The sequence below is a fragment of the Erpetoichthys calabaricus genome, chromosome 6, assembly GCF_900747795.2.
Source record: "Erpetoichthys calabaricus chromosome 6, fErpCal1.3, whole genome shotgun sequence".
Classification (NCBI taxonomy): Eukaryota; Metazoa; Chordata; class Cladistia; order Polypteriformes; family Polypteridae; genus Erpetoichthys; species Erpetoichthys calabaricus.
The window spans coordinates 149,617,324-149,643,275 of record NC_041399.2 but is presented as its reverse complement, the minus strand read 5'-3'; the positions used below and the strand labels follow the sequence as shown (position 1 = coordinate 149,643,275).

The 25,952-nt window shown below is 37.5% G+C and overlaps 1 protein-coding gene across 9 annotated transcripts in view; it reads right to left on the bottom strand.

Moving 5' to 3' along the window:
• amph (amphiphysin) overlaps nucleotides 1–25,952 on the bottom strand; it is a 288,814-nt gene that overhangs the window by 67,916 nt on the left and 194,946 nt on the right. For all 9 annotated transcript variants that reach the window (XM_051928840.1, XM_051928841.1, XM_051928842.1 and 6 more), the window contains exons 5-9: nucleotides 21,551–21,646; nucleotides 18,665–18,772; nucleotides 10,815–10,900; nucleotides 7,470–7,545; nucleotides 5,215–5,297 (exon numbers count right to left, since the gene is read on the bottom strand). In XM_051928840.1, the coding sequence (XP_051784800.1) occupies nucleotides 5,215–5,297; nucleotides 7,470–7,545; nucleotides 10,815–10,900; nucleotides 18,665–18,772; nucleotides 21,551–21,646 (449 nt within the window). The remainder of the gene's footprint in view (nucleotides 1–5,214; nucleotides 5,298–7,469; nucleotides 7,546–10,814; nucleotides 10,901–18,664; nucleotides 18,773–21,550; nucleotides 21,647–25,952) is intronic.

The window sequence follows — 25,952 nt, the reverse complement described above, 5'->3', positions numbered from 1 at the left end:
AACCAGTTTTGCCTAGGATGCTAGGGGCAGGCAACCCTGTAAGTGACAGAGGTGCTTTAACTGGTGAAAAAAAGGGAGTGAGAAAGAGAAAGGGCAAAACAAGGGAGGGAAGGCAGGTTGCAATGCCTGCTTGCCAGCAAGTGGCAGCATGTGCCCCCTAGTTTAGGACATTCATTCAAGGGTGACCTTGGAAAGGAACTGACAGGACACTGAAAGTACTATTCTGAGCAACTGCTAGGGAGCAATTTTTGGAAGAAAGATACTGTGTCCCTGCTGTTAGTGCATGGAGGGGTGAGAAGATCCCTAAGAACCTCAGTCCTTTAAGGGTAAATTAAAGCAGAGGAAAACAAGGCCATCTTGTCTAGTATTCCAAGAGTAATGGTACAGCAGCTACTGACATTGAAAGCAGTTTTGAACCTATACAGTATAACAAGGATGAAAAAAATATATTGTATTATTGTAGTTTGATGAGACATTGTGCAATATGTGATGTCATGGTGTGCATTGTATTTAAGATGGCAGCATATGGATAACCAAGTGACTACCATGGCAAATTCTTTGAGGGAAAGGTTAGGGAGTTTCTTAAATAGGGAAAGGAAATTTAGTTTTGTTAGTTATAGGATATTTAGTATTTATTAAAATCTCTGCTTCGTTTATTTTGCTCCTGACTCACAGTTTTCAGTATGGTTTGATGCTAGTACTATTAGACTTCTTGTTTTACGACCCTGTTTAGTGGTTCTCTTGTTGGATTTCCCCAAAAGGCTGTGTTCATCTGCTAGTCTTCTTAATTGCACATGTTTGACAAATCTATAATCCTTGCAGGATACCACAGAGCCCTCAATTAACTTTACAACAATTATTTTAATATACAAGAGAAGAAAATAAGAAAACATGCTGACAATATCCCTTTTTCTTTAATAACATCCTGTTTTGATTCTAACTTTCACATGAACACTGTGATGGAAGGCAGGGCTGAGCTGACATTCCAGCCAAAATAAACCCTGTACCATTAACTGGCAGGGAGGCCACTGTAGTAGATGGACAGAGAGGAACTGCCTCCCGAGAGTACATGCTGTCCCCCAACACACTGGAGGGCAACATTCCTGGGCCAGTAATCCCATTAATTTGCCTACAGAGCATGCTGGGATTTTCAGTCCCATGGAGTAGCCCTACTGGGCTCAGTGGGCGGCAACTGAGGGAGCTGCTGAGGAAAGTTGCCCTTTCTTTCAGAGGCTTCTGCCTGACCCAGTAGTGCTTCCTCCATGATACCAGAAGGATTACTGGTTCTGGCAAAAAAGTGGCCACTTTCATTTACTCAGTGGTAAGAGTTAAAACTAACATGTTTTATAGCTGCATACTGGAGGAGAAAATAAACCCGTGTAAGGTATTATAAAATAAAATTAATTATTTTCACCAAAACCATGTTTGAAAGTAAGGTTGTGTCAAGGGTTTGGAAGCCATGAGATGCCCCCTACAGGCCACAGCACAAAAAGTGTAGATAAAGATGTCAAAGCTGCATAATTTCTTTTTGCATTACTTTTGAAATTGTAATTGTTTTCACAATGCAATATTCTTAAACCCATTTAATCTAACTGAGGGTAACAGAGTGTCAGCATCTATCCAGGAAGTATTAGCACAAGGCAAAAAGCAACCTTTGACACAAAGGTTCCATGCGCACAGGCACCAGCATCCACACACTTACTGCACCAGGCTAATCTAAAGTCACCAATTAACCTAAAATAAATGTTTTTGGGATGTGGGAGGAAAACCCACACAGACATGGGGAGAATGTGAAAAAATCTGTCACTGATATCCATCAAGCATAAGATTCAATCCCAGGACACTAGATCTATGAGGCTGCAGTGCTAACCGGTATTCCACCATGCCATTCACGGGTTGCCTAGGGATTCCTAACTATAAATCACAAAAAGCTAATAATAAGTAACTACATTTTAAACATTTTCAAACATTTGTTAGAGTGACCAGAGCCAAGTCATTATATTTTCTAAAAGTTTTTCTTCAATGAAATGTCACTGTTTATTTTATGCATACAGAGTAAACTAGAAAATATTCAACTCTAGAAACTGCCAATGTGAAGAAAATGAAAAAAGTTCAAGAAAAGAACCTATGTAGAATTGTTAAGTATTTTTTCAATCTCATTTTATAATATCTTAATTTTTTTTCTAGACAGTGTTCTTTGATTATAACTCAGAAAATACCTTAAGCCAGTTATACTTTAGAAATTATGAAGTATATTTTGAAAGACATTTCTGAACTTATTAATTCATTCAACGATTTTCTAACTGGCTTATCCAGTTCATGGCTGGAGTAGGAGCACACACAGAAAGCTAAGAATCACAATTTAATCTAATATACAGATCTTGAAAACAAAACCCATGCAGACATGGGGAGCGGATAGAGAAGCAACATAAACAGTGAGAGAGCCAAGAACTGAACTCTGAATTCTGGAGCTGTGATGCCACTCTACTGTCCTTAGAGCCATTAAATATTGCTGAAATAACAAAAGCATAACATATCTGGGACCAAATTACACACGTTTAACACCTATATTCTACATAGTAAACTGTTAGTGTAGCCATGTGTGCATTATATCTGGTGATTTCAGCACTTTTGTTATCAGAAGATGGAATCATCTACTACATCTCACTTCTGATTTCAAGAAACTTAAGAAAATGACTGAACTCCCTGATCTTGGTAAGTCCACAAATGATAAACTTTTGGATGAATAAGTTACATACTGGTAATTAATATTCATTAGATTTTGTAAGCAAAGATCTGACCACACCAAGAGCACATTTTGCTTGTATTAAACAAGGTAAGAAAATAAATATATTGCATTTTTAACAGGTAAATTTGGCAGAAGCCTTCATTCAAGGCAACTTACAAAATGAAAACACAACTGTATATAATATATATACAGTATATATAATGTGAAATATACAGTTTTGGTGACAGTGGTCAGGATCATATAATGAGTTAAAGACAAGGACATGATCGGATTTTGAAGTTTAAACTGTAATGCTATAGGCACTATGCCACACTGCCTCCAAGTGCACTGTACCTGTCAGTAACATTTTTTACTAATTATTTTCAAACTAGTGACATTATGAAGCCTTCATGAAGTTCTATATAGTGTGTTGATCTATTCCCACTGTAAATGTCATTTGGGGTGTGCTTTGTTATCTGGTCACCCTAACACTAACACTATTTACAATAGGAAGGAGAAAAAAAAGTACACTTATATCAAACCACACATCTCACATGATTTAGCTCTTTGTTCTAAATCATGAATCCATCAGAAAATCAAGGATGATACGCATCTAATTCCAGGTTTACTACTTACCTAGATTTTCTGTCACAATTGTAAAGAAAACAGCATTATTACAAGAAAGTATAGCTGATCTATCTGAATGAATGTCACAATGAAAATATACATTAAAATTGCACTAAGCAGTTAATATTCCCAGCTCTTCTACAAGACGAAGCACAAGAAACATCATTAATAATGCAATATGAAGGCCACATAATAGTGAGTCAGTGCCTACGTCACGCTGCAATTAGTTTAATGTGTGAATGGACTGTGGAAGTTCAACTGCATGCCAGCCCTTCCCTCTCTAATGTTTACATGCAAAATAGCATAACAAACGTTTAAAGAGTGTCATTGATTAAAACACTACGGAAAGATTTTACTTGGTAATTACTTGATTTAAATAAGGTTAAATGAAGTCAGTCTGTCCATTATAATAAAAATAATACATCATTTTAATTTCTTCTTGATATACAGAGTCTAAAGGGCGCATCTAACATATACAGTATCTTATATAGAAGACCTTCATTACTAAAAATGTAAAATGTTAATGACAATAAAAGGTGATCCACACAGATACTAAACAGTCACTGAACTTGTTTAAAATTAGATGGTGAATATAAATCACGTCCTAGAGCCACGTGTACTTTTTTTATTTTTGAGGTTCATTATAAGAAACTTTTATTTAATATTAACTATAGAAAATAGATATAGTATACCACAATGTACCCAAACAATTTTGTGACTAGTTATAATCATTCTAACATGAATAGCTAACATTTAGCATGAAAGGCAGGTATCACAAAAACAATTTTCCTGTACATGATTTTCCTACATTTACATACAGATAAAAAAAAAACATTAAAAAAAGGTAATACAAGTATTGTCTCTTTTTATTCTTGCCCCACCAGGACGCCTAGAGAAGGGAAGGACCGGGAGAGGGGCAATATCTTCCCCGGGGTGCAAGAGGGCAGCTCCCCTGGATTACATGAGGGTCACAGGTTGAGAGCTTGGAAGCTCAACCCTGTTGAGGTCCGTGGTCACTGCCAGGGGGCACCTGGACCATCTCAGAGCCCTCGACAGCAGCATTTCCGCCACACCAGGAAGTGCTGCAAGAAGATCATCAGGGAGCACCTGGAGTACATCCGGGTGTGCCATAAAAGGAGCCACCTCACTCCATTTGGGGAGCCGAAGTCGGGAGGAAGAAGACAGAGCTTGGGTGTGGAGGAGTGAAGGCGGCAGAAGAGAAGAAAAGAGTGGAAAAGGACAGTGAGCATTGTGGGTGGTTAAGGAACCATAAGAGGAAGTGAGAACTGTGAATAAAAGCGTGTCTTGTGGATATCTGGTGTCGTGTCTGTCTGTGTCCAGGCTGATGTTTCCACACTGTGCCAGGAGTTACAGATAGTAAGTATTAATCTAATAGAGATTTATATAATAATGCTAATTTGATCATTCATTTTAATCACCCCAAAGTATAACAAATAGTGACATCAAAACTTTGTGAAATAAAAACGGCCTTGTGAATGGCAACTAAGAATCACTTAATCCATCACCAAAAAATTATATTCTCTGAAGTCATCTCAGCACTAACTTGCACCTCATCGGTTTCAAACCTTCAGCGAAAATGTCTAACCGTTTCATCACACTGTCTTCAAGTGATTTACTGTTGTGTTCAATGTAAGCTGTCTTGTCTTTAATGTACAAAACAATCGTATCAATTAATTTCTCTGAGGCTTGCTTGGTTTTGTTCAAGATTTTGTTTAAAATAGGTGGGGATCCATCATTTTAACTTAAGATATAATTGCATACAGACTAATTTTTGACTTCCAAATAATCAGGTCTGTGCATATACCATATGTGATCTTGCAAACATGGCCATGGCATACCTTGGTGCTCCTTGGATAGTAAAGGCCTTGTCAGCGTGCTGCTCTCCTAACTTGGTCATCACCTCATATAGTTTGTGGCACAGCTGTAACAAAGATAGGACATAAATATTCAACTGTGAGATTAAAAAAATAGAATGTTAGCATTGACAAAACCTGAAGATTGACTTCTTTGAGTAGCACCACAGTGCACTCAGCAGCATGGCTCTTAAGGGTAAGGGCTAGTCATGGAGAAGGAATAGCAATGTCATTATCAGTGCAGGAAGCCTTAAGCTTGCAGAGCACTGCATCCAGTAGGGGGAACATGCTCTCTAGGTTCTCTCTCATGCCCTCTTGGTGTTCTTTTGAAATTGTAGATATACTCAAGACAATATATCCCTCCACGTAATCATGGTGGAGTTATTAAAATAAGGAGATTATGAAAAAACATTAGTGAAGAATTTGTTAAATGTAAAATTCTGGCATTTGACATTCATAATACAGTATACTGCTGAACACAGCAGCATTACTTGAACAATTTATTGAACTGTGAGTTACCTTACCAGGGAAAACAGGGTAAAACTACTAGGACCGCAGAATAAAATACGAAATGAAAGTAAGGTGTCAAGAGTGCTTATTTGAACTTCTAAAATTGGCTGAAGAATAATAGATAGGCCTTATACAGCATGGATGCTAGAGTTATGGAAGAAGTACATAGCAAAAATCAAATTAGGGAAGGAAAAAAGAGGAAAGAAAATAAAGTTTATTAAGCATAGGAAAGCCTTTCCTATGAATGGATGGAAGACATCCCCTTGCGGTTACCTGATGCAATAACTCCAACTCCTCCGAAAATGGACATACAATCATCTAAGACCCCACTGAAACATTTTAAAACAATTGTACTATCCTATAGGCTTCCTTAGTTGTTTTATTTATTGGGGTAGATGTAGTATTTAAAAGCAAATTAGGCATGTCCTTCCTTTTGTAACATAATTTCCTTTGTCGTAATATCTCAACTGTAGTTACTGGAAGGGATATACTGTCTTGAGTTTAACTACAATTTAAAAGAACACATTCCCAGGGGGCATGTACTCCATGCTGGATACAGACACCCAAGAGTTTCCTATGCTGTCAGGATTAATGAGAAGCATCCAACTATAGAACTACAGAGTCATACGTCAGTAACTAAAATGAGCAGTAGTTTCGCGGTGGAAGTGACATTACCTCACGTCTGTACTACATGCTAACCACACAAACCCCTAACCTTAACAAAACTAACCCCTACTCTTAAGTTATCTCTGTGTATACTACACCCTAACCATTATAACTTCCACCAGCAACTGCGGTGACATATGGCCCTGCGAGTCTGCATTTGGATATTATTGGGATTACTGGTCAATAATCATTTCCATTTTCAAGAAAAAACTTCAAGATGTACCCTCTCTACTTCCAAAACTAGGCCAATTTACTGTTTAGCAGTTTTTTAACCTTTGTGTGCTTTTTGAATTTACCTCACATGAACATTATGCCCATTCCCTTGGTTGCTTCCCAAATTATGCTCACTAAGTTTCACCTCATCCTAGGTGTAAAAGGTGTCCTATTTAGCATGTGGTACCAATCCTGCTCAAAATCAATGGAGTGAAGAACAGATACAGGTGCTAATAAAAAAGAATTCCACTAGAGAGGACCTCTAATTCAGTGTCATTTGTAGTTGTGCAAATGCTCATCATTAAAGGAATAAATCAAACATCATATAGAAAACATAAACTACAAACATACAGAAGAATCAAAAGTAGAAATTATCTCATGCACAAAACAAACCACATTGTAAAACTCTATTAAAAAGAAACCAAAAACACACTTCATCAGCTAATGCAGGATAAGACAAGAAAATCTGTTAATTAAAGAGGAAGCTTTTTGAGTATCACTAAACAACCTGGCAGAGGAATATTGGCCTTAAACATACATTTTTTTCAATTAAAATTTTAAATGGCACATGAACACAGCAGAGAAAATGATACAAAAAAGCTTTTATATTTTTGCAGGTGAAGTAATTTTTATAATAATTTTCTACAGTACAAAATGTTCCATTTAAAATCTTTCACTCTAATGAAAAGATTAAAAAGGGACAGAAAGGTAAATTGTTCCCACAGGCATTAGGTTCCATTTATATGAAATGAGTAACTTAAAGCAATATTGAGACTCTAATATTGCAGACAGATCTGGCGACACAAATTGAAAATAATTTATAATGGTTCCAAGGAGAAAAAGATACTTACCATTGCAATTTCCCGGTGAAACTTGGACTCAAGGTTTGTGACATTTTTGAACGTGTTCACATAGAAACCAACCCGGCTATAATCAAACATATATGAAAGGATAGAAACAAAAGGATACATTAATATCATGTTTGTTGCCCATTACAATTAATTACAAAGAGGCTGACAAATTTACTTAGCAAATATATCAACAGTTTGACCATAAGTTAGTACTTGACTAGACATACAGTATGTGACAATACAGCCTACTGTATCTAAGCAACAACCTATCCAAGATTGGCATGAGTACAATGCCAACTCTACCCATCAGACACCCATGTGGGGCCAATTTTGGATCTAGAGTTCACCTAACACACTTATCCTAGGGATGTGTGAAGAAAACTAGAATGCCCGGAGAAAGGTCAATGCAGAATTAGGGAAAACATGCAAACAAAACACAGTCAATGCTCTGGCATGACACTCAAACACCGGATGCTAGACCCCCATAAGGAAGCCATAATAACTGTTATAACAGCACATATGAAAACAATTTATTTAAATTGGGAAAGGAAGCTGCAGCACTGTCAATGCTTAAATGGATCACATCAATGGTTTTAGATTCTGCATGTTTAGCATGGCACTCTTTCCACCATTGTGCAAGATTTAAAAGAAAAAATAAGATTAATATTCTTGTTCCAAAATAATATGCACTGCATTCATACACAATACAAGGAAGACAGACGTTTACAGAAAAAAATTGAAATTCATGAAACAGAGCCAAAGGTCTAATTGTTCTTTCGTTTATAAATGGAGCCATCCATACAAGGAGAAACTGGCAAGGCAGGAACCAACCTTGTAAATAACAACAGTCCATACTATTGCTAGCATAAACAGTGGGCCAGCTTTCAGATAATCATTAACCTCACTTACACCTTTTTGAGATATGAGAGGAAACAGGAACAGTCAGAGAAAAACAAGCTTAGCACAAAACAACTGCATAGAGAATTAAATGGTCAAGCATCAAACCCAAGTGGCTTTGAAACAGGAGTACTCTAACCTGCACTGTCAGGACGACAATTAATCAAACCTATGACAGCAGGAGGGGTGAGCAGAGCAAGGTTGAAAGCCTTTTGTTTCATAAGAGGTACCCTTGCAGACATAAGCTAGCTTGGCCATGGAAGGAGGAGGAGGAGGAATTCTCTTTTAGCTCTGTTTGCTGAAATCGCAATTTTATAACCCAATTATTTTCACAAGCTACCCAAAAATCTGTCCCGGAAATGTATTTTGTGGACGCTTCTACCAGCGGCTGCTGAAAGCTTGTGCAAAGTGCTTGTGCGCTGATGCAAAATCCTTAACAGTAACATTAAGGGTTTACATGACCACATAATCGATTTACTCATGGAGAAATCTACCTCAAGTTTCTCAGAGGCCAATAACCTGATTTCTCTAATCAGAATAAGGGTATACACGGTGTTGTAGAAATCAGCTTTCTGTGATTAATCAGGTTATTAAAGCATATGCAATTGTGCAAAATCTAGTGTGTCGTCTTATGCTACATTGCAAGCATGTCACCTTATCTTACTTGAATATAAGAAACCTACTGCAACTTCCTGCATAAAATGGGAACAAAAATGCCCCATTTTATTTAAAATTTAAACCAGCAAATGTATGTTATTATGAACTGTCCAAAATATATTAAAAATGTAGCATTTATTAATAATGCCCAAAATTAATTAAGCATGCCTAACCTATGTTGACTTTTATGAAGTCAAGAGTTTTGAATGATGCCATTATTATAAATCTGATTTGCTGCTTTTTTAATTTGAATAGGATATAGCATTTAATGTCTGGTCAACTTGTAATTTGTTTATCACAATATAATATATACGTCAAAAAGAAAGTAATAAAAGGATTTGTGTCTGTGTGTCTGTCTATGTACCTTTTAGGTTGTTGTCTTTGTAATTCCAGCAGATGGCACTTCAGAAACATTTTTAGTAATAAAATGCATTTCATTTGTCACTTCAACAGATGGTACGTCACAAACATTACCACTGCTTTTTGGCATCCTATTCCAAATGGCATATAACAGAGACATATACATTCCATGATGCACTACAAACGTTAACACTGAAGTTTATGTTGGTTACTTAGACTTTAACCCATCTTAGATAGCAAAACATATCTCTATATATACAGTATATAAAATCCAACATCTGTCTGTCTGTATGTTTGTCCTCTTTTCACAAGAGAACTACTTAATAGATTTAGATCTTTTTTTTCTATAATTTGACTTTTCTCATTGCACTATGAATCATAGTTTGCTTGTTGTACCGATTTATTTGCGCAAATCCAAGAGTCACGCAGCAGGCCGAGGGGAGGGGGCAGAGCCCTCCTCAATCACGTGCCAGCCTCGGGGCATGTACCTTACCTCCGCTTAGCTAGAGAATGAGAGAACTACTGAACAGATTTAAATCAGGTTTTTTTCTATAATTTGCTTGAACATTATGGTTGATTTTGTGACTTCTGTCATCGTGCTAAGAATCATAGTTCGCTTGCAGGAACGATAGATTTGCGCTAATCCGAGACAGAGGCTGCGAGCCGAGGGGAGGGGGAAGCGTGACATCAGGAGTGGGGAGCAAAGGCAGGACCCTCCTCAATGTTCTGTTATACTACTACGTGGGCGGAGCCGCGGGACACAGCTAGTAAAAGTATGAGAGGCTTTCCAGTACCATGATACTAACATAGAAGTTTGACAATATGAAGTGTGTAAAATGTACAGTAAATGAAAATAGAAGTAAATGTATATTATTTCCTCAAGAAATTTTATTCAATATGGGGACACAAGGAGCAACATCAGAAACAAAGCTAAAACTAATCTTGAATGGGACACCTGTCCACCACTGTGCACAAAACATAAAATATAATCATTCATCCGAGGTCAATTTAGATTTGCCAGTCTACATATGAAGATGATGGCCAAAAATTGACATACCAGAAGGAAGCTTTTATGAACATGGGAACAATGTACAAATGCCATAAGTACAAGAGTTGAAAAACACTTACTGCAGCACACCAAGCCACACTACATTGTTTTGAGATGGTAAAGCCTATTTTTGGACACTGGCTGTTAGTTCTGAGAAACACTGCTATACACAACCTTCCTTTAAGATTTCAACCAACCATTTTATATTTTTATTTTGCCCTATAATTTTATTCTAAGGAAACAGAATGTTCAGGAAATAAATATTTTTTCAACACTGTATTTGTTTTGGTCAGGTGTAACAACTTGATATTAAGCATTATGATTTCCTAAAAGAAGAAAACATTCTTTAAGAAATAGCTGATAGGAATATAACAAAAATGTACCTGTCCCACAAAGATGGCAGTTCTTGTTGCAGATCTATGTTTAATTCTTCAAAAACTTTCTGTGCTTTGTTGAATTCTTCTTCTGCCTACAAAAGTATACATTAAAACTGATATGTTTATAAAAACATACGAATAATGAACATCATAATCTAACAGTTTTCTTAGAATATGAATTTATCCATACACACAATGCCAAATGACAACCGAAATGAACAGATATATCCATTAAGTCAGAGTCACCCAGGTGTCCAATGATTAACTTTCACTGTTTCCAATGGTTTTGTGATAGATAGATAGATAGATAGATAGATAGATAGATAGATAGATAGATAGATAGATAGATAGATAGATAGATAGATAGATAGATAGATAGATAGATAGATAGATAGATAGATAGATAGATAGATAGATAGAAATTACATTTTATAACAAATTCTCTGCACTATTTTTCCTGTTCTCCTGTTCATAACGACTCTCATGGATGGAGACTTCAAGTAAATAAGGACGTAAAGTAGTACAAAACCACACACATGTCTGAAGCTATTTAGTGACACTGCTTTCTACCAAAATACTTCCAAAACAAGCATAAAAAAATCAAAAATAAGTGTTTGCAGTTTCTATCTATGGCCTTATGTTAACTACAATGCCCTGAAGTTTTGGTTTGTAGCTCATAGGTCTGAAGTGAACAATACATGTTGGAGAATGTCAGAAAGCTGATCTACAAATTTATGTTTCTCATTTTTACGAAGGAAAACTACTTGGCAGACTAAGAGTACAAGAAAGTGTCCCTGAATGCCTGCTTCTGAAGCTTACTGAATTCCAAATGTTATCTAGGTGAGGGACTGCACTGTAGCCAAAATTAAAGTAAGGGTAAAAATTGAGCTGCATAGTATTAGCAAAGTAAATGTTGCTCACTAGCAAACTGTATAGATGAGTATAAACTTTGTAACGCATGCATACTTGGGAATCTGCCAAAGGGCTCAGGTAAGCCAAGCACTGCTACCACCGAGCAGGTGGGGGTGCTGTCTCTTATCATATCTCTTATTTCTTCCACAGGATGGAGCCATTGGCTGGAGACGACACCTAGCCCTGCCTCCACCAGGTGCCAGAGGCACCACCACTTCTAGGAGCAGGAGGTTGCCTTTTGAATGACTTGTGACTGCTGAGATGGAGCTCTCTAAGCCAAATTGACTTGTAAAGATGTGCAAAATGCACTATATATTATTTCTCTTACTTGTGTCCCATGGGACATTATTATAATGTTACGCCTTTATTACATGGAGCTTGGATGGGACAGCACCTGAAAGATTTAAGAAGCTTCTCTTTACAACTTACAAATTGTAGGGTCACACAATAGTACTTGTCAGCAGTGATGCTTCACTGATTTAGCATCACAGGTTTGAATATCGTACCCTCTTGTTGTACATGTTGTGTTTACACTTTTTGCTCAAGTGAGTCTCCCGTGAGCATGTACCATAAGACATGCAGGTGAAGTGAGAATCACAAATCAATGGGAGTTGGAATGTGGAATGGTTTCTGAGTGAATGGGTTTAAAATAAAAAAGTTATTTATCTTAATCCTGGTAATAATCTTGAGTCACTCTCAAAAATACAATGGCAGTTGTAGCACCATTCACAAAATGAGGTAAAGGAAACCATGCCCCAGGGGATGAAAGGATGCCATGGGTTAAGACAAGCAATGAGGTGAAGAGCATAGAGGGACTTCTTTTAAATAACACATTTTTTTTTCTGAAAACAATATGGGGATGATGTCAGTATGAATGCAAGACACCAATCAACACCTGGCAATATTCTTATGTAGAAAATGGACATATTTTATATGTTTTACGGCTTTGTTTAATGTTCAGATTGGTGTCCCATAAATACTGGCACAGTATTTTAAAAATTTATAAAAAATTCTTGGTTTAATGACACAATTTGCAATGGAAAATAAATGCATAGCATGACTGCAAAAAATAACATTTAACACTTTGACTTGAAAAATACCAGATGTATTCTTTAAAAAAGTGGCTTTAAAGGAATTTCTCCAGGATTGAACTTGGAAACGTCTGCTTTAAAAAGATTCCAATTTGGAACACAAATAAATGGAGTGTTGAGTATAGTCCTAGACCAAAAATATTTTTTTTGCATGGAAAAAGCTAAAAAGACTAAAGAAGGAGAGAGTCAATGACAAGGGGGTGCTCTTATTTATTCCCTTACACTATATTTTAATGGGTTGGGCTGGCCTTTGACATACTAAATATCATAAAACATGGATGATTAAATCGTATCAATTTGTCCTGTAAATATTACAATTTAAATCTTGACAATTAATTTGAAAGTAAGCCATCCAATAATCTTGACCAGTGTTTTACTTTCCCTAGTTACCATATAGAGTACGCAGGAATAGTCAACGTTGAATTATGAGCAAATTTACATATTTTAGGTATCTCTAAACATGATGCGACCACTTTTGGAGTGATGTCTCTATGGGTATCTAGTTTTGAGGTTGTGGATACCATAACTCAAAAATAAATCATTCAACCAGAATGAAACTTGTCACATTTATTAACATTTTTAAAATGCTAAAAAAATGCTATGTTCCATAGCATGTTTTGGATGTAGGTGTATATTGTGATTAAGTAAAAGTAAACATTTTCAATTGATTTACATTTTGTAGGCATCCCTGAACACACGTTAACCACTTTTGAAGTGAAATATTTGTGCAGGTCTGTGTCTGCGTATTGGAATTTGGGAATGTGGACATGATAACTGAAAAAACATCCAGGTATTCTCCCACTATGCAGGATGGAAGCATCACTAGATGGGAATTGGAGTAGAGGTGGGTGTCCCTGTTGGGGTCCTTTGTTGCTGCTAGATGGAGCTGCTGGGTACAGGCTCCCCTGTTCCTGAGTGGTCCTACCTGACTGGGTGTGACGATGCGGGTTCGGCTCCATGCTCCCATCTTCTATTATGGAGCCCTTGAACCCAACACTGTCGGTAATGTCACCGATGAGCTAGATAGTGAGGCAATAACAATTGAGCAAGGGGATGATGTATAAATGTGCAAACAGTGCTTTTATTAAAACAACTCAATGAAAACAAAGTGCAGCAATGTTCAAAGTAAAGTGCTGTGCAGTTCCTTCCAAAGTTCAACAAATAAATAATCCTTAAAACGAAACGTGAAGGTTAAAATACACAAAACAACAATCCTTTAAAACGAGGTTAAAACGTTCAACAGGAAGCAGTCTGTAAAAACAAGTGACAAACCCGGTGACTCTTCTGTTAGCCTGGTGGCTCCCCTGCTACTCCCATCTGGGTTGCTCAACAGAGGAGACGCTCTTTCTACAGCTGGCCTTCTACCTACTCCTGCTACTACTGTCAGTCGCCTTTCCGATCCTTGGCTCCGGTCGGCTATCCATGACAGTGACCTGGGAAATCCCACCAACGGCCAAGGCTCTCACGTGATGGTCTTCACGTTCCCAAGTCCTGATTCCCGCGGTCATCCGTGGAGAATCGTCCACCTTCCAGTCACTCCCGTCCTTCATAAAACTCTGCGGGAGAGACAACAACTACTACGCCTGGGATGTCGGCCTAACACCCAGGTTGCCTGTTCAGCTGCTGCGAGCCTGTTCATGCTCGCTCGCGCTCTCTTTCTCTTGCTTCCTGCTTTCTTCTACAACCTCCCGTTCTTTCCTTTCTTTTCTTATACTTCTTACTTCTCCCCCTAACCATCTCGGGCTTCTCTATATATGCAGAGAGGACATGGCAGCTGCAGCCCATTAGCCACAGGAACAATCACGGATGTGGGCAGCCTCTCACCTGTGCACTTAGGTGAGAAACGCCCACACCGCAGATCGCCCTGCGGCTCGCTACAGTCATCACGCCCCCTCCTAAGCCGTGAGCGCGGTGATTATTTATTTAAATAAAACTGCTGGCCTTTGCTGGGAGAGCTGTGGACCCATAACACCACACTGGGAAATGCTTCCAGGAGGCAATAGTTGGGAGTCAGAGTTGGGGGTGGAGATAGACAAAGCTCGCCTGGAGAAGAGTGTGGGGAAAAAAACCAGGAGAAAAGGAATTTTTTTGCAGACGGTATGACTTATGGAAGGTGCTGTCTTTGTGAGGGTACTGTCAAATTAAGACTACTAATTGTTGTAGTGCAGTTGTGTCTAGAGTTTTAGGGCTCAGTATCACCCTCTACAAGTCACAATGTAGTCCTGTGCCTCAAAAGAGAAAAAAGATGATGATCATCAATAACAAGGACCAAATGGTGCAGTGAAAGGATAAATGACGTTAAAAAGGAGAGAGAAGCAAAAGACTCTGTTTTGCAGAAAATTATACCTGACATTTGCATCTTAAAATAAATGCAATGACAATCTGAAGAAACTGCACATACCATAGTTGAGACTAATGAGACTAACTTTACAGGAAATGGAGAAACGGCTAACATTGCTGCTTCTAGCAGCTTAGCAGCAATCTGAAGTCCAGTTCGGCAGAGTCCCATAACACTGACATAGATATGAACAACAATGTGGAAGACAACAAGACAAGCCCACTGCATGATATATGATGCACCAAAAGCACCAAAAAATGCCAAACCTGAATGAATGGTCTTTTATTTTGTTTGGTGCAAACAGGCAAACCTAAAATGCTCAGTTACATGTTAGGTTTTTAGTCCTTTTAAAAATGTTTAATAGATGTTGTGATGAAAATCAGGGTATCAGCAAACCCCAAACCCCAACACAAACACACTAGCACAGTCCGGGGTTCAAATAAAGGATGGTTTATTAAATACACCTCCATAAAGTTTCAAGTAATTTCACTGCACAACACCTCTCCTCACAATTTCTCTCACCATCATACTGCCCTCCTCCAGTCAAGTGTTGCTCCATGTCCTCCCAGATCTGACTCAGTTGAATAAGGGAGTGTGGTCCCTTTTATTAAGGACCCGGGAGTACTTCTGGTGCCAGAGCTACTGCCCGAATGAAGCACTTCTGGGTCATATGGAAGTCACATTTATTAGGGAATGCATGTCCCTGCAACACCCCCTTGCAGTACCCACAGACCCCAGCAGGGCTGTGTTGCTGGACTATATTTACCAGCATGCCCTACTGGTTCTGTACTGGGAACCAATATCCCGGGCTGCTGCCATCTAGCATCATGGGTGTGTAATGTCTCCCCTGCGGCCTCATTTATGACTGGTTGTCTGTCCATCCTTTCTGGCCATCTCTTCTAGGTATGGCTCCATCCTCTCTCTTGGCCAGGACACTGGTCCAACTCATGTGGCATTTACAATGTGTATTAATGGTGCTATTAGAAGTAAGCTGACTTCCCATAAATGTGATGTTGTGCTCATCAATTAATTTATTACATTCACTGTATGCACTAATGAGCAAAAAGGGAAGGAGAAACTGACAAGATATAAAGTTTGAGTTTTTTTTTCTATTTCAATGCCTGTACCTGATTTATTATTGACAGAGATGCTGTCCATAATAAAGTATGTGAGTGTATGAATTTGCCTGGCAGGATAGTGAGTTGGAGGAGTTGCGATACTCAGGGGCATGTGGGGGTCTTGATCCGGCCTTGGCTGCACTTACATTAAAATATTTAGGAAACACCTTCAAAAATCATATTTGAAAAATGCAAAAACTGTGCTTACAACCTTCATGTGTTTTACTGCTACTGGCAAATAAATTTAACATACAAAGTGAGTGATTCAGTGCTCTAACTTAATCCCAAGATGTATGTTAGTGTCATTTGTAATTGATATGTATTCACATTTTATCAATCTATTTTTATCAATCCATTTTTTTTTAAAAATTTCAGATAAAACAACAGCTCCACGTTTAGCAAATTCATAACAGATTCGACACTGCCACCTTGTGTCAAAAGTGGCTTTAGAATGAGAGTAAAACAATTATACGATTTTCATTATCTTGTCGATGTGGTCAAAAAAAGTGCATATCTTCTAAATAAAAAAATCTATGTAGTCTACAAGATTTGCAAAAAGGCACAATGTTTAGCTAAAGAATCCCCATCCGTCTCTGCCCTTTCCTGCTCACTTGTTGTAACCCTGCATGTGCCAATCATTCACACTGTGCTCAACCCTCTAAAAATTATCCAGAAAGGCATCTGACAGTTCTGACCAGGTCTGTTTTGAAAATCATCTTTAACACATACTTCTCTTTCCAGATGGCTTAAGGTATTCACTTACTCAAACTATTCATACAATGTACTTCATAATTATATTCTTTAGACACTAGGACATAATTTAAGGTGTCAAGTAGTAGTCATGAATTTCTTCATATTACATGTGCATAATGAGTTCATGAAGCTTGTCAGAGGAGAAGTGGAGGTTGACAAGACAGAGAAGAAAGAGAAGAAGGAAAAAGATAGTACTGTTCGGTATTGTACTGTGCTGCTTGTGGGAAATGGATGTTGGGAAGCCTTTCCCACTGGAAAATAAAAATGGGTTGTGCTGGAAATTGTGGTTTGGGTGCACCCCCCACAGACCACAACATGTCTTTAGCTAAAGAATATATGCATAAAAAATCTATAATTTCAGAATTTTGCTTTAAAACAATGCAGATCACATATTTTACGAAGTAAAAAAATATTTTTATTGGTAAATGAGTCATTAAGCATGTACAAAGTTCAAGTTTAAGCTTAATGTCATGCACAGATTGCAGTGGAACTCTTACTGTAAGGTGCAAAAAATGCTGTCATAATGGTGATCGTCACACCACTCTTATTGGGCTAAATTGGAGTACTGAACATGGAGGAGCCTCCATCCATAAGCCTCATGTGCCTGTCTGTTCGCTCCCCAGCATCCAAGTATTATCCATATATTGTGAAGATCTGGGCTGGGAGGACACCCAGTTTATCTCATTTGAAGCTGCATTTCACTCTGACACAAAATATAGTCACTGCCATGAAAACTGTGGTGATTGTGCTAATTTATATTTTCAAGATTGTGTCAAAATAAAGCAAGTCTTTTTCTGCCACTAGCAACTCCAAAATGGTAGATGTGTTGCTGGGTTTTGCCAGATAATAAAAAGCCTGTTCCAATCACATCAATGTAAGTCTGCTACTTCCTGGTAGTTTGAAGGGGATAGGGTGGTTAGGGAATGAGCTGGCTGAACTGGAAACTCTCCCATATTGATTCTTGGGAATTGAGTTCTTGAACCAGCTTAATACAGGTTTTCCAGTGATGTTTAACAAAGACGTTTGTATGTTTTTCACACCATGATTTTTTCAAAGCTTTCTCATGAAAGTGTACTTTTTGCTACTTAAAGATAAGGCTAAACAGTCAGTCACATTTATTTTAAGCGAAAATCAAATTACTGTAAAAGAAGATTACAAGCATGCAATATACTGTAGAACGCAGTAATGCATTTCTAATGTATAGCCTCAATAATAGAGTTTAATGTGTATGTAACAAAGGACAGATGATACAATCCTGCAGCATTGATAAAGAGATTCTGCCCTTCTCTTCTGTGTTCAAAATCAAATCCCTGACTTAAACCTTACAGCCACCAAATAGTCAGTTTCTGCTAAAAATCTTTCCTTTTGTTGTTTTTAACAACCGTTAAACATTTAAAAGTGATTTTGTCCTGGGTTGAATCTGAAACCATTTTCAATATTTCCCTTTTTAATTATCCTTAATAAAAGAACTCTGTCTAACATATAAAATACATAACAGGACATATACTTTCATGATTAATTTTTGTAATGACATTCTCTTGTTTCTTACCATAATTTTAGCTGCAGTTACAGTAACTAAAGGTCTCAACCTTACTATTTAGACATAAAAATTGCTCCTGGTTCTTTCAGAAATGATTTACTTACCTTGGTGACCTTGTTGTCGTCTCTTCTTTTCGCATTCTGTAATGATTCTAAATGATGTCTAGCACTGTCGTAATCAACCAACTTCCTACTTCTTTTTGCAATGCGAGTCTGTTCAAAAGAAAGGAATTTTACTTTTACATCATCAGATTATTAATTTTAACTATATAATGAAAATAATCTAGATTTTCCATCTTAGTACTTTCAATTTTTTTTTTATTAAAGCTTGTTAAAGATGCCAATAGTGGACATTGCAGATGCTCTAAAGCAGGGGTCTCCAACACGTTGCTTGCGAGCTACCAGTAGCTTGCAACCCCTTCCCAAGTAGCTCGTGAAAGGGTTAATGAATCCTACATACATTTGAAAACTTGATTAGTCAAATTACAGGTGGGCGATCTTTCCAAAAAATTATATCACGATCCACAATCTGAATTGCAATCTATCTTTTCAATGTGGCATACACTTAAGAGAATATCCGGACTCAAACTCATCAAGACCTAAGTAACACTTTATTTTAAATATCAGACAAAGTTGAATTCAATTGTTCTCTCATTCGCTAGCTAAGCAGAGTTAAGGAACATGCCCCGAAGCTGGCGAGTGAGTGAGGAAGGCCCCTATCCTCTCCCCACTGTGTCTCTCTCGGATTCATGCTAATAAATCGATACCACAAGCGAACTATGATACATAGCGTGATGAGAGAAGTTGGAAAATCAACCGGAATGTTCAATCAAATTATAGAAAAAAACAGATCTAAATCCGTTAAGTAGTTCTTTTGTTAAAATCGAACAGACATACAGACAGACAAACATTGGATTTTATATATTATATATTAGTAAACCTTCAAAATAATGTGCAGTTAAAGTTTCAACAGCATTCTCAGCATTTCTGGAGCTTAGTAGTGCCAGATAACTATAAGAATCTTCACCAAGAAGCTCTGAAAATGTCTGCTTTGTTTGGGTCTACAACTGTACCTCTGTGAGTCTGCCATAAATGTCATGAAATCAAAGCTCAGAACAAGACTAACAGATGAACATTTAAATGACTCCATAAGAGTGAACCTAAGTGGCTACACTCCATCATACACCTCTCTTGTTGACTCCATGCAGTGTCAGTCATCTCACTAACTAAAAAACACATCACACATGCAACTGGGCATGTGAATACTCCTGTGAAGTGAAACAGTGACATGTAACAAAATGACAAATGAATAAGCAATATCTGTGTATTTGTAATTGCATTGTTTTGTTTTGACAGAATTCATGTTTTAATTCAGTAGTGTGAGATACACTAGAAAATGCATACAGACATAAAAAATGCACTTGCAGGTATATTTTTTTTGTAATGTGTCCTGAGTTGTGGACACCAACATTTTGTAAATGTTTAGGCAAAACAAGCTTATTCAGTTTGTTTGGGTTGAAATAAGCTATGAGAATAAATGTTAGAAAACATGAGTAGCGCTTGGCCATTTTCATTTTGTAAAAGTAGTTCTCAGGGGAAAAAAGGTTGGAGATCCCTGCTCTAAAGGATGCACCTCTACGTATTCTTTGGTTGTCATTATTAGGTATAATAAAAGAAGTATAATCTTATTAATTAATTTCCGGCTTTGCACCAATGTTGCCAGAATAAGATCTGGCTCCCCTGGGACAATGAAATTAAATTAAGCAGACCAGAGATTTGATAGATTTATGGAACATAAACAAACAGAAAACTCTGCATGAAAACTAATAGAATAAATAAAGTACAATCCACTATTTTAGGATTCCAGAGAGTCAAGAATTTATTTCAGAAGCTCAAATTACAAGAGTGGATCCAGCCATGGATGGGACTCCTGAGTCCTGACCATTGCAGGACACTTGACACACACCCTCACATAACAAAACTTTACAATAATCAATGCATCATCTTTGAGATGTGTCAGGAAATCAAAATACCTGGAGAAAAATCATTTGATCATTAACAGAATGTGCTAATTTCACACAGACAGTGACTAAACAAAGAATTGAAGCCAAATCCCTTCACCACCCAAAAAAGCTGCAAATATTTATAGATTGTTTAAAAAAATAAAGTTAAATCACAGGTTATAATTATGATAACCTACAAAAATGCCAGATAATTAAAAAAGAAGTTTAGTTAAAGATACGATTGAGTTTCAGATTGAAGAATTAGTTGATGTTAAAAAACTAATGAGGTGAATTCCTGGTCTATGCTAAACAAATAATCCTTTAGGGAAACTCTCATCTAACTCTTTTTTTTTTATAAATTTTATTGTTTTTATTGTAATCATTCCATACAAATAGATCAATTTTTACAACTAACTCAGTGTTACTGTTATGACTTTCCACCTAATCCCATTTTGATTTCATGCTAGACTCTGCTTTGTACTGTATGTTCAATGCTTATAATCCCACAATACCGTACATGACTGTTGTTATTCTTCCTATAACGGTAGTTCTTTAATGGTTTTTGCAAACTTTTATTTTTATCCATCCATCCATCCATTTTCCAACCCACTGAATCCGAACACAGGGTCACGGGGGTCTGCTGGAGCCAATCCCAGCCAACACAGGGCACAAGGCAGGGAACCAATCCTGGGCAGGGTGCCAACCCACCGCAGGACACACACAAACACACCCACACACCAAGCACACACTAGGGCCAATTTAGAATCGCCAATCCACCTAACCTGCATGTCTTTGGACTGTGGGAGGAAACCGGAGCGCCCGGAGGAAACCCACGCAGACACAGGGAGAACATGCAAACTCCACGCAGGGTGGACCCGGGAAGCGAACCCGGGTCTCCTAACTGCGAGGCAGCAGCGCTACCACTGCGCCACCGTGCCGCCCCTTTTATTTTTATTTATTTTAAAAAATGAGTGCAAAAACATAATACCTTTATGTCAGGAAACTGTCCTAGATAGGTATCCAGAGTTATGAGGGCTCCATCCACCAGCCTTTGATGAAAGTCTTCCCAAAGGGCATCACAGTTCTAAAAGAAAAATAAATTTACTCTGTAGATGTATATGATGTCCCATCATTTATCCATACTGATATACAAGCTAATTAAAGAAACAAACAACTAAAGAAAGAAATAAAATCTTTATGGATAACAAAGCCCAAGTGCCTGAGGATATCATGTTTAGGAATTAATTGATGTAGTAAATATTAAACTGCTTTACAGAGCTCTTCATCCATTAATTAAATTGTTGCAATCAATAAAAATTCAGCAGGCAAATTTTCATTGAACAAGCACTGGTAAATGAGTAATAATCTATGATGAAGACAGCACACAGCTTATCTCTCAGTAAGAATAATATTGGTTGGCTCTACTTACACCCACTGGAGAGTCTGCAGGGATCTTTGGCACCTTGTAATGGTATACTATTTCAAATCTTTTTTTCTTTTAAATGTAGTTTATTTTAGGTACTTTAATCATCAGTGAGCATCTAAGAGTTAAAATGAAATTAACATATCTTAAGAAAATAATGTAACTTAAAAAGCATGAGTTCATGGACCCTATGCATTTGGCTGTGAGTGAAGACAAGAGTGAACAACAGTGTATGTAGATCACTCATATTTGAGGAAACTCAAAATGAAGCTTTGAATACAAGAAAAATACAAAGTGCTGTTAATGTGCTGAATCGGAGAATCAACCAATAGACTGAATTTGTATTAAATAATAATAACATTCATATAATGATGGTTTTATTTCCTCTGCCTCTCTGTGGTCTGATCAATTATGCAAAACCATTTCTCTCTTGACAACATAAAGAAATAAAAAGATTTCATTCTTCCCCAATGACATTCAATAAATACCATCACAAGCAAGAGTACAACAAGATAACCAAGGTAAAATCACCCCAAAAAGAACTGTGAAGAGCATTTCCTACTTGAGAATCTATCTATTGTGATCACTGTGTTTGTGACAATTTGGATTTTTTTGTAAAGGACTGAACAATCTACTGTATTAAAATAAAGGGATATTTAAAAACAACCTGAGACACAGAGTGAACAGTAAGGGCACTACTGAGCAGGACCAAAACCCAAGTAATGCCAAGGAGGTGATACATAGCATCCTATTATGATTCTAGGGTTTTGCAATATGCTATTTTTTTTGGAAGTACCAGCATGTGATCTCATTGGGATGCTGCTATTTAAGATTGTGATGCACTATTAATGGCATCATGGCGTCCAAGACCCTGGATTGTGATTAAATGCCTTCTTGCATTAGCTAGCAAAAAAATGTCTTTTTAGGGATTTAGGACTTTTGCACATTTCCCGACTTCGATTTGTGGTAAACAATTTGGAAGTGGCCTTTGTTACTTTTTCTGATCTCCTAGTTTTGTCCCGTGTTCATTTTTGACATGTATTCTCTCATCTTCTAGACCAGGGGTTGGCAATGTCGGTCCTGGAGAGCCGCAGTGGCTACAAGTTTTCATTACAACCCAATTGCTTAATTCGAAACCAATCCTTGCCTGTCTCAGACCTTATTTAATTTTATGGCTTGCTAGTCTGTGCAATGTAAGGCTCTTATATTGTAGATTTTTTTCCTTTCCAAGAATATCATCCAAATGATTTGAAGCCTAAAATGGATAATTTTCAGTCTGTCACAATTTTCTATTAAGTGTTTTATTAAATCAAACAGTGCACGATGAATACATATAAATGTAATTGGAAAAAAGCTAGCTGGAGAACTGGCTGCTTTGTCTTTTACATCTTACTGCTAATAAGGAGCCAATAAAACATTGAATGCGGCTGTTTAAGATTGAAATAAGCAATTAAGGGTGGAGAACCTTAACAAGTGAGACCACTAAACTGAAGCATCAAAATGTCACTTAAGCAATAAGTTCTTCATCAGCAATAATTGACTTCTCATTAAGTAACTGGGCTGGAACAAAAACCTGCAGCCACTGCAGCTCTCCAGGACCGACATTGCCCACCCCTGTTCTAGACCTAGTAGCTTAAGTGCCTTAAACTTTTATTCTACCCTTTCATTTTTCTGTAGCATCTATCTTCCTTAGGGTGATTGATCCATATTCCGACCTTGTACCTGAGGTTCATATCCTCTATCCTTTCTCCTTCTACCTGCACTTCCTTATTCTACATGAGTGCCTGCCTCCACCTATCCTCTGAATTTCAAGCTCACCAGTCTTATTCTTGAAAGGGTCTTTTAAACCCCAAAAAGGAATGTCTTCCAAGGCAGGTCTGGGAACCAATTCTGAGGTTGAGAGTGTCTTATGGATCTCCTTGGACTGTCCTACTAATAGTTCTCCTAGCAGCCCCACGTGTCCCAGTAACTCTTTTTACCAACCGGCTCTTAAAGAGCCAGGCCTAGCTTGGTCACCACAGAAAGAAGCAGGAAGCTATGCATATGTTATTGAGCCCCACTAAAGCCAGTTATCTGGATGAGGGGACAATTTATTGTTCACTTCACAAAGTTTTCCTCAAGAAGTAATTACATTATGGACTCTTCGTGTTTCAGTGGGGCACAGAGGACTGGAGTTCCCATGTCCTATTGCCAGGGCACTACCTCCAGGACATATTATGCCCTGACTCCAATACTCTATTCATATTATTGTTCTGTTCCCTTATGATCCCGGTTTCACAAGAGTCAATGCAGATGCTGTAGAGCTAAATAAAGGGGGTAAGATATTATTGTCCCAAGTTTGTAATTGCTGCTTGTAAATATGTAGAATTAATTACACCTACACTGAATTGCTACACATTTGGTATGTCACACCAAGCAGATTCTCACTCAGTTTTCTGCCTTTTGCCTTTATAATTTTTCTTAATTGATTTGAATCATTTGCAGATGATGACATTTACCATCTTTTCTTGATATGCTTCTTGCCTGTGTTCAGTCACCGAAAAATCCAAAAAAATGGAAGAATGTCACATACTGACAAGAGATAAGATCAATTAGTCTCTTGGTTCAATCCTTGGCTGAATAATTTTTTCAAAACGCAAAGTTGTTAGCCTTCCAGAATATCAATTTTGCCTGTCCAGTTTCCTATCTTTGCAAGGAGCTTCTCTATGCACTGTGCATTACCAATACAGGATGTAACAGTTAGTGCATTTACATGCAAATTAATAACCTGATTATTCACAGAAACCTGATTTCTAAAATGCCATGTAAAATCCAATTAGAGAAATCGGGCTTCTGACCCTCTGAGAAACCTGACTCACAGAGGTAGATTTCCCTGCTAATAAGCCACTTATGTGGCCATGTAAACCCATAACCAGGTTACTGTAAATGATTCTGTAGTCTGTGAATGTTTCGCTGCACTCCGTCAGTCTGCACACGTATTTGCTTCATACAGACTATCAGCAATAATGGGTAGAAGCATCCAGAAAATGCATTTCCAGAGGCAAAATGTTCGGCGATTGCATTATTCCTTCTCCTATCTGAAATAATCTGTCTCAGTATTTCAGAAATTGCCACATTTGTGTGGATGCGCTGAACATACAGTGCTAAACTCAGCAACACAATCTCAACAGAAGTAGGGTAACGCATTAAAAATAATGTGAGTTAAGTAGTCTGATTACTTTTTAAAGTAATGAGTAACTTAACACAAGACTTGTCTTACTGAAGTAAAAATACTTTTGTCACTATTATTCAAGCAGCACTCAGTGTAAGGAAAGAAGCACACATAACAGGCCCTCAATTGCACAGACAAACAGAAAAGAGTTTGCTGCATGCAATCCGGTCACAGAAACCTATAAGTAAAGCACTGATTTGACTAATTTTATTTAGAAAATGCAAGAAATTATCACAGGCATCATGCTTATTTCCTGATTTACGGTTGCCAATGATGATGTTTAACTCTGTTTTTGTGCAGTTTAATGACATCGGAGTGTTTTGACAAATGAGAACCCCATAGGATTACTTGTGCATGTAAACCAGATTACTAACTTAATCAAGTTATTCACCTTAACCTGATTATGTGTGTGCATGTAAATGTACTTTCAGTTATGGTGCTGTAAACATCTTACTCAACGTACAGTATGTGGAATTTCTGATAATTACCTATAAACCATTCTATACAACAACAGAAGCTTTTATTTTGGTCAAGTTCACTACTCTGCTTACAAAATGTTATAACCACAAAGCAGCCATTAACAAAGTATACTGTATATACTGTACTGTAAATTGTAAAATATCATATGTCATCTTGAATTAGTAAAACAATGAATCATCATATGTGGTTAACAAAAAACAAACTAAAATCAATATGTGCAGTGAACTGGCACCCTGTTCATGGTTTTTGTCCGGATGCTGCCAGAATAAGCTCTGG